At 44.0% G+C, this 12,500-nt stretch overlaps 1 protein-coding gene across 1 annotated transcript in view; it reads right to left on the reverse strand.

The window, feature by feature from the left end:
• Positions 1-12,500, reverse strand: part of LOC310876376 (uncharacterized protein) — a gene marked incomplete at its 3' end in the record, with an annotated part of 40,571 nt that overhangs the window by 27,339 nt on the left and 732 nt on the right. Inside the window, exons 2-3 of the mRNA XM_083789904.1 lie at positions 11,459-11,575; positions 10,927-11,104 (exon numbers count right to left, since the gene is read on the reverse strand). Coding sequence (XP_083646030.1) covers positions 10,927-11,104; positions 11,459-11,575 — 295 coding nt within the window. The remainder of the gene's footprint in view (positions 1-10,926; positions 11,105-11,458; positions 11,576-12,500) is intronic.

Raw genomic sequence — 12,500 nt, forward strand, 5'->3', positions numbered from 1 at the left:
GGGGTCCCTGAGTCACTGCTAGAGACGTAAACATCTTCTCTTATGGGGGTCCCTGAGTCACTGCTAGAGACGTAAACATCTCCTCTTATGGGGGTCCCTGAGTCACTGCTAGAGACGTAAACATCTCCTCTTATGGGGGTCCCTGAGTCACTGCTAGAGACGTAAACATCTCCTCTTATGGGGGTCCCTGAATCACTGCTAGAGACGTAAACATCTCCTCTTATGGGGGTCCCTGGCATGTGTTTTCAAATGGGGGTCCGCGAGGGCGGGGCTAATTAGTGTCAATTTGAGGGTCCTTGACATGAAAAGGTTTGGGAACCTCTGACCTATATAAATGTCTCTCACACGCACGCACGCACAGGAGCTGCTGTAACACTTTGACTGGTCACAGCATGAACATGCATGTCTCTGTCTCCCCCTGCAGGTGGCATAGAGTACTGCAGCTCTCATTTGACTCTTATTATGGGTAAGCAAAGCAAAGCAAAGGAAAGTTACTATGTTTACCCAGGGTAACTGGACTAAGGAAAGGAAAGGTACTATGTTTACCCAGGGTAACTGGACTAAGGAAAGGAAAGGTACTATGTTTACCCAGGGTAACTGGACTAAGGAAAGGAAAGGTACTATGTTTACCCAGGGTAACTGGACTATAAGGAAAGGAAAGGTACTATGTTTACCCAGGGTAACTGGACTAAGGAAAGGAAAGGTACTATGTTTACCCAGGGTAACTGGACTAAGGAAAGGAAAGGTACTATGTTTACCCAGGGTAACTGGACTATAAGGAAAGGAAAGGTACTATGTTTACCCAGGGTAACTGGACTAAGGAAAGGAAAGGTACTATGTTTACCCAGGGTAACTGGACTAAGGAAAGGAAAGGTACTATGTTTACCCAGGGTAACTGGACTATAAGGAAAGGAAAGGTACTATGTTTACCCAGGGTAACTGGACTAAGGAAAGGAAAGGTACTATGTTTGCCCAGGGTAACTGGACTAAGGAAAGGAAAGGTACTATGTTTACCCAGGGTAACTGGACTAAGGAAAGGGATGGTACTATGTTTACCCAGGGTAACTGGACTAAGGAAAGGAAAGGTACTATGTTTACCCAGGGTAACTGGACTAAGGAAAGGAAAGGTACCATGTTTACCCAGGGTAACTGGACTAAGGAAAGGAAAGGTACTATGTTTACCCAGGGTAAATGGACTAAGGAAAGGAAAGGTACTATGTTTACCCAGGGTAACTGGACTAAGGAAAGGAAAGGTACCATGTTTACCCAGGGTAACTGGACTAAGGAAAGGAAAGGTACCATGTTTACCCAGGGTAACTGGACTAAGGAAAGGAAAGGTACTATGTTTACCCAGGGTAACTGGACTAAGGAAAGGAAAGGTACTATGTTTACCCAGGGTAACTGGACTAAGGAAAGGAAAGGTACCATGTTTACCCAGGGTAACTGGACTAAGGAAAGGAAAGGTACCATGTTTACCCAGGGTAACTGGACTAAGGTAAGGAAAGGTACTATGTTTACCCAGGGTAACTGGACTAAGCTCAAGAACTTGTACAGCCAGGCCCTGCTAATAGAACATTTCATGGTAGAGGTTCAATGCCTTGTTCAAGGGCACTTCAGCGGTGGTAATTTTAACGTGCCGGTCCGGGGATACGAACTAGCGACCTTTCCGATATCAAGACCGCTCCGCAAACCGTTCGGCCACCCAGCTGCCCCCACCGCTGGGTGGCGGTGGAGCAGAGGTAGAGTGGCCGGATGGGAGCCGTGAAGGTTCCCGGTTCAATCCCTGTGGGCTCCCCACAGAGTTATAGTGTCGAAGTGTCCTTGAGCAAGACTCTGAACCCCTGATTGCTCCTGATGTGCTGGTTGGTGCCTTGTATGGTTTCCTCCGCCATCGGTGTGTGTGTGTGTGTGTGTGTGTGTGTGTGTGTGTGTGTGTGTGTGTGTGTGTGTGAATGGGTGAATGTAATGCACAATCTATGTAAAGGTGTGTGAATGTGTGACCTATGTAATATATAGGCCTATAATATATACAAAGGCATGTGAACATGTGAACATGTTGTACATCAATGGAACTTTTAAGGACACTGATTCCTCTGCTTATATTGTGTGCGTGCGTGTGCGTGTGTGTGTGTGTGTGTGTGTGTGTGTGTGTGTGTGTGTGTGTGTGTGTGTGTGTGTGTGGCCCCTTAGATAGCAGTCATAAGGGCTCCATTTTGGTCACCGCTGAACCCTTTATCTCTAAACTTCTTTGCCTAGTTTTACTATTTTGCTAAACATTTTTGAATAGTTAAAATGAATGTGTCAATGTAGATTGGCTAGTTGAACTATTCAAAATGATCTCGCCCATTATGTCTACAGTTTAACCTGTTCGGGGGTCCAGGGGGAAAATCCACAATATCAACGTCGCAATTGCAGATTGATTGATTTATTGATTGATTAGGTTGATTAGATGTATTGAGTTCAGAGGTAGACAGCCATCGCGATACCACGTTGCTGTTTTCCTTTAGCTTTTATTCTATGTTCTGTGTCGCCCCCTCATGGACAATGTTCACATTGCAGGGTGATGGAAATAAACGTCATTTATTGTGAATACAAACAGAATAGAACCCGATACATAATAATAATAATAATAGTTATATTCCATTTCAACAAACAAAACAATATACCTCACATATAGCATGGGATATGGTTGTGTGAATTACAGGAAAAGTCCTGTAATGCACATATCACCCCCGTATATTACTGTATAATCTGTTTATTACTGTATATTACACAATTAAATTATGCTAAACTTGAGGTTTACGGGCAAATCTGGTGCCCGTAATTGCCTGTTAACCTTAACACCTCTTTTCACACAGTGAAGAATGTCATTAGAATGTCTAGAACATGTTTTATTTATTGTGAAAGATATCCCCCAAATGTAAAATTAATTTATTATTATTTTTATAATTATACATACAGTGTATGCATAACATTTTAACATAGAAAGATATCCCCCAAATGTAAAATTAATGTATTATTCTTTTTATAATTATCCCATTCTGGGCGGGAACCCCTTTCGGTGTTAGCATCATGTCATGCTTTAGCTAGCTTTTGTATCAACTTACTTCCTACTTCCTATTATTATTATTATTACTATTATTATGTTATAATTATTAGTTGTACCTTATTATTATTATCATTATTATCATTATTATTATTATTACTTTATTATTATTATCTCTTATACCTGTTTAGAATGTGTTTTCCCACCGTCCCTATACTGTCCTCCTCATGTCGCCCTAGACACTACCCCTACAATCACAGAGATCCCTCAAATCTCATCTACCCAGCGCGTTCACCCAGCCATCACATTGTGGTGGAGGGAGGACTTTGGAACTGCCGAGCAGCTACCAAGAAGAATATGCCTGAATTCATTTCAGGCCACGCCTCCCTCAAGTCTCTGCATTTCCTTGCTCTGACTGAAACCTGGATCACCCCAGATAACACTGCAACTCCCGCCGCGCTCTCTGTTTCACACAAGTTCACCCACACCCCCCGCCAAACAGGTACAGGGGGTGGTACTGGGCTACTAACATCCCCCAAATGGAATTTCCGTGTCTTAAATCTCTCTCACCTTTCTCTGTCCACATGTGAATTTCATGCTATCTCAATATCACAGCCAGTCCCCCTCATCCTCATTGTGCTGTATCGCCCTCCAGGAACTCTCGGGAACTTCCTGGAAGAACTAGACTCTCTGATCAGCTCGTTTCCGGAAGATGGCACCCCTCTGATTCTACTGGGGGACTTCAACCTTCCTACCGCAGAGAAATATCTTCCCGTTACATCCCTTCTGGCCTCATTTGACCTCTCCCTATCTCCCTCCCCTCCCACTCACAAGGCTGGTAATGTTTTGGACCTTGTGTTCTCCAGAGCCTGCTCTCCCTCCACACTCTCTGTTACCCCCTCAACTAGGTCTGACCACCACTTCATAACCTTCTCCCTCTCTCTCTCCACCCTCCCGCCTAAACCTATTAACCCTCCGAACGTCACCTCCCGATGCAATCTCAAGTCCCTAAACCCCTCCTCCCTCTCATCCTCTATTCTCTCCTCTCTACCCTCCCTGGAGTCCTTCCTCTCCCTCTCACCTGACACTGCAACCTCATCCTTTCTCTCCTCTATCTCATCTGCATTCGACCAACACTGCCCGCTCTCATCCAGGCCAGCTCGCTCATGTCCACCGGCTCCCTGGCTATCTGAAACTCTCAGATCTGAACGAACACCTCTAAGGGCAGCCGAAAGAAAGTGGCACAAGACGAAGCTACAAGATGACCTTTCACACTTTCACTCACTCCTCTCTGCCTTTGCCCACTCACTAACCACTGCTAAAACCTCTTTCTACCACACCAAGATCCAATCCTGTACCTCTAACCCAAGGAAGCTCTTCTCCACTTTCACCTCCCTCCTTAAACCCCCTCCCCCCACTCAACCTTCATCCCTCACTGCTGATGTTTTTGTCAACTACTTCGAGAAGAAGGTTGATGATATCAGCAGCTCCTTTCCTCCCCTCCCACATAAAGTAGCATCCGACTCAACCAACACTAACCCCAACATACCATGCATGTCCTCCTTCTCTCCTCTTTCCCCAGACGAGGTTCTACAACTAGTGACATCCTCTAGACCCACCACCTGCCCTCTTGACCCTGTCCCGTCTCCAATCTTCCAAACCATCGCACCTGATCTGCTCCCCTTCATCACCTCCATCATCAACACCTCAGTAACCTCAGGCTGCGTCCCATCTGCCCTCAAGTCAGCCAGAGTAACACCACTCCTCAAAAAACCAACCCTTGACCCTTCAGATGTCAAGAACTACAGACCGGTATCACTCCTTTCATTTATCTCTAAAACCATTGAACGTGTCGTCTCCAAACAGCTCTCTCTCCATCTCTCACAGAACAACCTGCTGGATCCCAACCAGTCCGGATTCAAGAAGGCCCACTCCACAGAAACTGCCCTGCTGGCAGTCACAGAAGCACTACATGCTGCCCAAGCTGCTTCCCACTCTGCAGTACTGATTCTCCTAGACCTATCAGCAGCATTTGACACAGTGAACCACCAGCTGCTCCTAGACACCCTAGCGGAGCTAGGCATCGGTGGAACGGCACTAAAGTGGTTCTCCTCCTACCTCACCGACCGGACCTACCAGGTTTCCTGGAAAGGTCTGTTATCATCCCCCCGAACCCTCCAAACTGGGGTCCCACAGGGATCTGTACTTGGTCCCCTCCTTTTCTCACTGTACACTAAATCCCTTGGCACTATCATCTCTGCCCACAATATATCCTATCACTGCTACGCCGATGACACACAACTGTTCCTATCCTTCCCCCCCTCTACCACTCAGGTGGAAGAGCGCATCACTGCATGCCTGGCTGACATCTCACAGTGGATGTCCTCCAACCATCTCAAGCTGAACCCAGACAAGACTGAGCTTCTCTTCTTCCCAGCTAAGTCCTGCCCTATGCGGGAGCTAACTATTTCCGTAGACAACGCCCTGGTAACGTCTGTCCCAACAGCCAGGAATCTTGGTGTTGTCCTGGACAGTCAGCTCTCGTTCAAACCTCACATCACAGCTGTCACTCGATCCTGTAGGTTCACACTCTATAACATACGACGAATTAGACCGTTCCTCACCCAGGAATCAGCCCAGCTCCTAATCCAGACAACAGTCTTATCAAAACTCGACTACTGTAACTCCCTCCTTACTGGCCTACCAGCATGTGCACTTAAGCCTCTCCAGCTGATCCAAAATGCAGCAGCTCGCTTGGTCTTCAACCAGCCAAAATTCTCACATGTCTCCCCCCTGCTCCGCTCCCTCCACTGGCTCCCGGTCGCTGCCCGCACAGAATACAAAACTCTGATGCTGGCATTCAAAGCAACCAAAGGTATGGCTCCCCCATATCTTACAAGTATGATTGAACCCTACAAACCCTCCCGCGCACTCAGATCAGCCAACGCAGGGAAGCTGGAAGTACCCTCACTAAAAACGCCGGGACAACGCTCCACACGTCCCAAACTCTTCTCCCTTCTGGCTCCAAAACTGTGGAATGCACTTCCCATTGCAGTCAGAACTGCAGCATCACTCCCAATCTTCCGCCGTAGCCTGAAAACCCACCTTTTCAGACTCCATCATGGCCCTTAGCACTTACCCTAAACCCTTAGATAGCATTTCTGTTGGATTATATAGCATTTGATACAGACTTATAGCATGTTATGTAGACAGCACTGTAATTGTATTGTATGTAGTCATAGCACGCCATAGTACACATATATAGCATAGTAGTAAAGATGTATAGTTTATATGTATAGTGTATGTATAGTTTCACTATATAAATATTCCACTGTTACTTTCTTAGCTTACGCATGTTTCATGATAAATGCTTTTTATGTGATGTATTCCCATGCTTTGTTCTTGCTTAAATGTAAGTCGCTCTGGATTAAGAGCGTCTGCTAAATGCCTAAATTGTAAATTGTAAATTGCTATTGAAAAATAGCAGACCTACAAGCTCGTAGCGCGCCACCGAGTGGCGCGCTACGAGCTTGTAGGTCTGCTATTTTTGAAAAATCGAAGAACGACTGACATAGAAACATAGCTTTTTCAGAAAACTGTCAGGATGTAGAAGACATTTTTAGAACCTGATCTCAGGTCAGAATGGGTTATTATACATACAGTGTATGCATAACATTTTAACATAATTTCCTCTGATAAGTCCTCGTAGTAAAAAGTAGTAGTAAGGTTGAAATCCCTTTTTTTGCAGGGAACTAACCACTGTATTTTACTGTGTAGTATAAGATTACACATATTCTGGCCAGGGCGCATATATTAATAAATAAATATCTATGTTGCTGTGGGGAGGAAAGCTCATAACTGTGCTATTGAACACCCTTTACGTCTGTGTGTTGTTCCATAAATCAGTGCTATTGAACACCCTTTACGTCTGTGTGTTGTTCCATAAATCAGTGCTATTGAACACCCTTTACGTCTGTGTGTTGTTTCATAAATCAGTGCTATTGAACACCCTTTACGTCTGTGTGTTGTTCCATAAATCAGTGCTATTGAACACCCTTTACGTCTGTGTGTTGTTTCATAAATCAGTGCTGTTGAACACCCTTTACGTCTGTGTGTTGTTCCATAAATCAGTGCTATTGAACACCCTTTACGTCTGTGTGTTGTTTCATAAATCAGTGCTATTGAACACCCTTTACGTCTGTGTGTTGTTTCATAAATCAGTGCTGTTGAACACCCTTTACGTCTGTGTGTTGTTCCATAAATCAGTGCTATTGAACACCCTTTACGTCTGTGTGTTGTTCCATAAATCAGTGCTGTTGAACACCCTTTACGTCTGTGTGTTGTTCCATAAATCAGTGCTATTGATCACCCTTTATGTCTGTGTGTTGTTTCATAAATCAGTGCTATTGAACACCCTTTATGTCTGTGTGTTGTTTCATAAATCAGTGCTATTGAACACCCTTTATGTCTGTGTGTTGTTTCATAAATCAGTGCTATTGAACACCCTTTACGTCTGTGTGTTGTTCCATAAATCAGTGCTGTTGAACACCCTTTATGTCTGTGTGTTGTTCCATAAATCAGTGCTGTTGAACACCCTTTACGTCTGTGGGTTGTTCCATAAATCAGTGCTATTGAACACCCTTTACGTCTGTGTGTTGTTCCATAAATCAGTGCTATTGAACACCCTTTACGTCTGTGTGTTGTTTCATAAATCAGTGCTATTGAACACCCTTTACGTCTGTGTGTTGTTTCATAAATCAGTGCTATTGAACACCCTTTACGTCTGTGTGTTGTTCCATAAATCAGTGCTATTGAACACCCTTTACGTCTGTGTGTTGTTCCATAAATCAGTGCTATTGAACACCCTTTACGTCTGTGTGTTGTTCCATATATCAGTGCTATTGAACACCCTTTACGTCTGTGTGTTGTTTCATAAATCAGTGCTATTGAACACCCTTTACGTCTGTGTGTTGTTCCATAAATCAGTGCTATTGAACACCCTTTACGTCTGTGTGTTGTTCCATAAATCAGTGCTATTGAACACCCTTTACGTCTGTGGGTTGTTCCATAAATCAGTGCTATTGAACACCCTTTACGTCTGTGTGTTGTTCCATAAATCAGTGCTATTGAACACCCTTTACGTCTGTGTGTTGTTTCATAAATCAGTGCTATTGAACACCCTTTATGTCTGTGTGTTGTTTCATAAATCAGTGCTATTGAACACCCTTTATGTCTGTGTGTTGTTCCATAAATCAGTGCTATTGAACACCCTTTACGTCTGTGTGTTGTTTCATAAATCAGTGCTATTGAACACCCTTTATGTCTGTGTGTTGTTCCATAAATCAGTGCTATTGAACACCCTTTATGTCTGTGTGTTGTTCCATAAATCAGTGCTATTGAACACCCTTTACGTCTGTGTGTTGTTTCGAACCAATGGAAAGTAGTAAAAAGTGTTTTGGACAAAACCTCTTAACTCCATTGATTGGACCCTCAAACTGTCTGCTATAAAGCAGCTAACTCCACCACCTCTCTCCCTCTCATGGAAGTAATTAACAATATATAAAGTTACAACACCAAACTTTGATGAGGCAGCATTGCTTTGTTTAAAAAATATAAGGTTTTCTTTATTTCCTGAAAAATGCATATTTTTAATTTCCTGAAAAATGAACACTTTGGAGTTATGAGGTTTCCTCCCGATATTCTATCCAATAGCCAAATACTAAAAGTGATAATAAACATATTCTGGCCATAGGATATTCTCTGCACTGTAAATGTTCCAGTCATTTCGTCCACACAGAATGTAAATGTAATAGAATACATCTATAAAGTAATCTGCTCAAACAACAACGCGACACAAAACAAAACGACACAAAGCGAGCAGCACAAGAAGAAATGAGAAGTATAATCAGATACATGTATTTCAGAGATTTATTCTGTCAGGGTTAGGATCTTTAGCCCAGCCTGTCGCTCTAGGATTAGGGTTCCCATGGGTTAGGGACGGGTTGCCATATTGTAGCTCGAGCCAGCGCTGGTCCGTTGACTATCATTGCGCACGTTCATGTGTTTGGGGCCATGACACGTGAACGAATGTTTCATACGTGAACGCGCACAAACGGCACAACGATAGTCAACGGCAGCGCGTTCATGTTATTGGGGCAATCCATCCCAGAATGCACTCTGTTCCTACCAGGAAGGAGGAGTGAAATCGCCTCATGCGCTTTTGAGCAACTTAATGCAAGTGGATGGGAGGAGAACTCGGGTGTCTTCTCTATTCATATATACTCTAAGGTATGAACCCACACGTGTTTAAAGATGGAGTGCCGTGATTTCTTTCCCCTTAGGAGGAAGATTATTTTCAAAAGTGTACAGAAAGTTCTAAAAAGTGTTGTTGCGTGGCCACACCCACCAGTTCATCTTCGCACCACCACCCACCTGAACGTAAGCCTCGCCCACAGCTGTGTGTAGTATGGCAATGGGGGAGGAGTTAGGGTTACGATATCACAAAAAGTTGTGAATCTTCGATCGGGGCCTTTTGACTCAAAGGCTTTCAAGCTTTCAGGAAGAAACCAAAAACGGAAGACACATTTGAATATTCTAACCACAAACTGTACAACTAAATGGTTTCCTGATTGTGTGAATCCTCGTGCAGTTTCAGATTTGTAGAGCGACTGAAGCGTTGGCCGCAGACTGTGCAACTAAATGGTTTGTCTCCTGTGTGAGTCCTCATGTGGTTGGTCAGAGTACCCCGGTGACGGAAGCTTTGGTCACAAACTGTACAACTGAAGGGTTTCTCCCCTGTATGAGTCATCATGTGTGTTTTGAGATTTTCAGTTCGGTTGAAGGTTTTGCTGCAAACTGTACACCAAAAGGGTCTTTCCCCTGTATGGGTGCTCATGTGTGTCTTAAGCTTAATCTTTTGAGCAAAGCCTTTATCACAAATTGCGCAGCTAAAGGGTTTCTCATGTGTGTGAATCCTCATGTGTGTTTTCAGATTTTGATTAAGCGTAAAGCTTTTTCTACAAACTGCACAACTAAAGGGTTTGTCGCCCGAGTGAGTCCTCATGTGTATTTTCAGATTGTCTGTCCGTTTGAAGCTTTTGCCACAAACCGTACAACGTGTCGTTTGTCCGTCAACGTGCTGTGATTGCAGCGCGTGTAAAGCCGACTGCTCTTCGCGGCCCACAGTGTCAGATTCATAAGAACGTAAACGGAGGAGCTGTTCTTCTTCTGTGGTTGATTGTGATGTTCCAACATCAGCGGCGGAGGTTCTGTCTGGAGGCTCTGGACAACCAGACAGGTTCTCACCAGCGTGTTTTTCCATTCTGTGCTTTTTCAGCTGTGCGTTCCGAGTGAAGCTTTTGAAACAAATCGCGCAACAAAACTGTTTCTCGTTTTTATGAATTCCCATGTGCGTTTTGAGATTTTGTTTAAGGGTAAAGCTTTTGCTGCAAAGCGAACAACTGAAGGGTTTCTCTCCGGTGTGGATCCTCATGTGTGTTTTCAGATTGTCCGTTCGATTAAAGCTCTTGCCACAGACGTTACACACGCAGAGCTTCAGACTACGACTCCTTGTGGAGTTGGTCTCTTTTGACGACTCCACGTACCGTGGTGTCCCGTCACTCGCAGGCGGAGTTCGTCCTTCCGCGCGTCGTGCGCGCTGTGATGTCGGCGTGTGTACAACTGACTGGTCTTCGCCAGTCTCCTCCCACTCGTCACTGTCTTCAGTGTCAGATTCGGAACGGTGTGAAGACAGGAGGGTTGGTTGTGATGTTTCACAGTCCTCTGCATCGGCTTGTGTTTTCATGTGTTGAGTCGTGTCTCTGTTTTCATCAGCGTCGTCTTCACTTTTCACTGCTACTGCTAGTAATGTCAACGTTGACCCGTCAGCCTCATGTGGTCTGTGAAGCAGCGCCTCCTGTTCCTCTTTAATTTGTGGAGGTTCCTCCTGGTCCAGACTGGATCTCATGTGATTCTGTGGAGGTTCCTGTTGGAGCAGACTGGATCTCCTCTCCTCTTCAGGGGAAAGCTCTTCTTTGCCGACGGGCCGGTGCAGGAATTCTAGACAACAGATAAACGAGAGTGAACCGTTAAATATGCTGAGTCTTATCTAAATGTTGTGTAGTTGAACTCCACGGTACGGACAGTGTTTTAGTTACAGACTAATTTAAACTCCACGGTATTTAATCTTTACTAAAAGGTGAACGGAGAACACATAGCATTCTGACTACTCTTTCAAGAGCAACAGAATATTTTCTGCCAGGACTTTGTGAACATGAAATATCTATATAAAAGATTAGAAATAGAATGTCTATAGAATCGAACGGTGGATCATAGGTTAGCTATAGGAGCGCGAAATACATGAATAAAACTGCTTTATTTTAGATTTATCCACGATAGAACATCGATACATACTGCTGTCGTGATGATCTTCACGTTCCTGTTTAATAGAAACACTCCTGTCTGCGTCTGGACCAATCAGCTTCACTGGGTCTGTGTGTGGACCAATCAGCTTCACTGGTGGGCTGGACCCTGTTAACACAACAATGAGACATCCTAATGTTTTAATACAATAATATTTAATAATATGGAAGTCACTGATCGACCCTAATGTTTTAATAATATAATATCACTCAACGGCCCTGCGTACCCCCCCGTTTCCAATCTGCACATTATGCAGGAAGCTGGAAGTACCCTCACTAAAAACGCCGGGACAATGCTCCACACATCCCAAACTCTTCTCCCTTCTGGCTCCAAAACTGTGGAATGCACTTCCCATTGCAGTCAGAACTGCAGCATCACTCCCAATCTTCCGTCGTAGTCTGAAAACCCACCTTTTCAGACTCCATCATGGCCCATAGCACTTACCCCACCCCCTTACATAGCATTTCTGTAGACTTAGATAGCATTTGATACAGACTTATAGCATGTTATGTAGACAGCACTATAATTGCATTGTATGTAGTCATAGCACGCCATAGTACATATGTATAGCATAGTAGTATAGATGTATAGTTTATATGTATAGCTTCATTATATAGATATTCCACTGTTACTTTCTTAGCTTACGCATGTTTCTTGATAAATGTTTTTATGTGATGTATTCCCATGCTTTTGTTCTTGCTTAATGTAAGTCGCTCTGGATTAAGAGCGTCTGCTAAATGCCTACATTGTAAATTGTAAATTGTAAATTGACCCGTTACTAAAAATACAAAACCATGAGCGCTTCCAAACTCCAACACTTAGAAGAGAATATCACGGCACGGAATGTCTTGACAGGAAGTAGCTCGCAACATTCTACGGGATCTTTATTACACAGATTGACAGAGGATCATTCAAGCTTGCTCTACAGTTTGCAATGTTGGTGGAGTTTCTTCTTTCCTTTTCCCTTCAGGGGTCTCCTCTGTCAACGTCCTCAAAGTAAATACTGCATCTGTAGTACTCTTCCTTGGCATGA

The sequence above is a fragment of the Protomyctophum parallelum genome, assembly GCF_964188405.1.
Source record: "Protomyctophum parallelum genome assembly, chromosome: 19".
In the NCBI taxonomy this organism is placed as follows: Eukaryota; Metazoa; Chordata; class Actinopteri; order Myctophiformes; family Myctophidae; genus Protomyctophum; species Protomyctophum parallelum.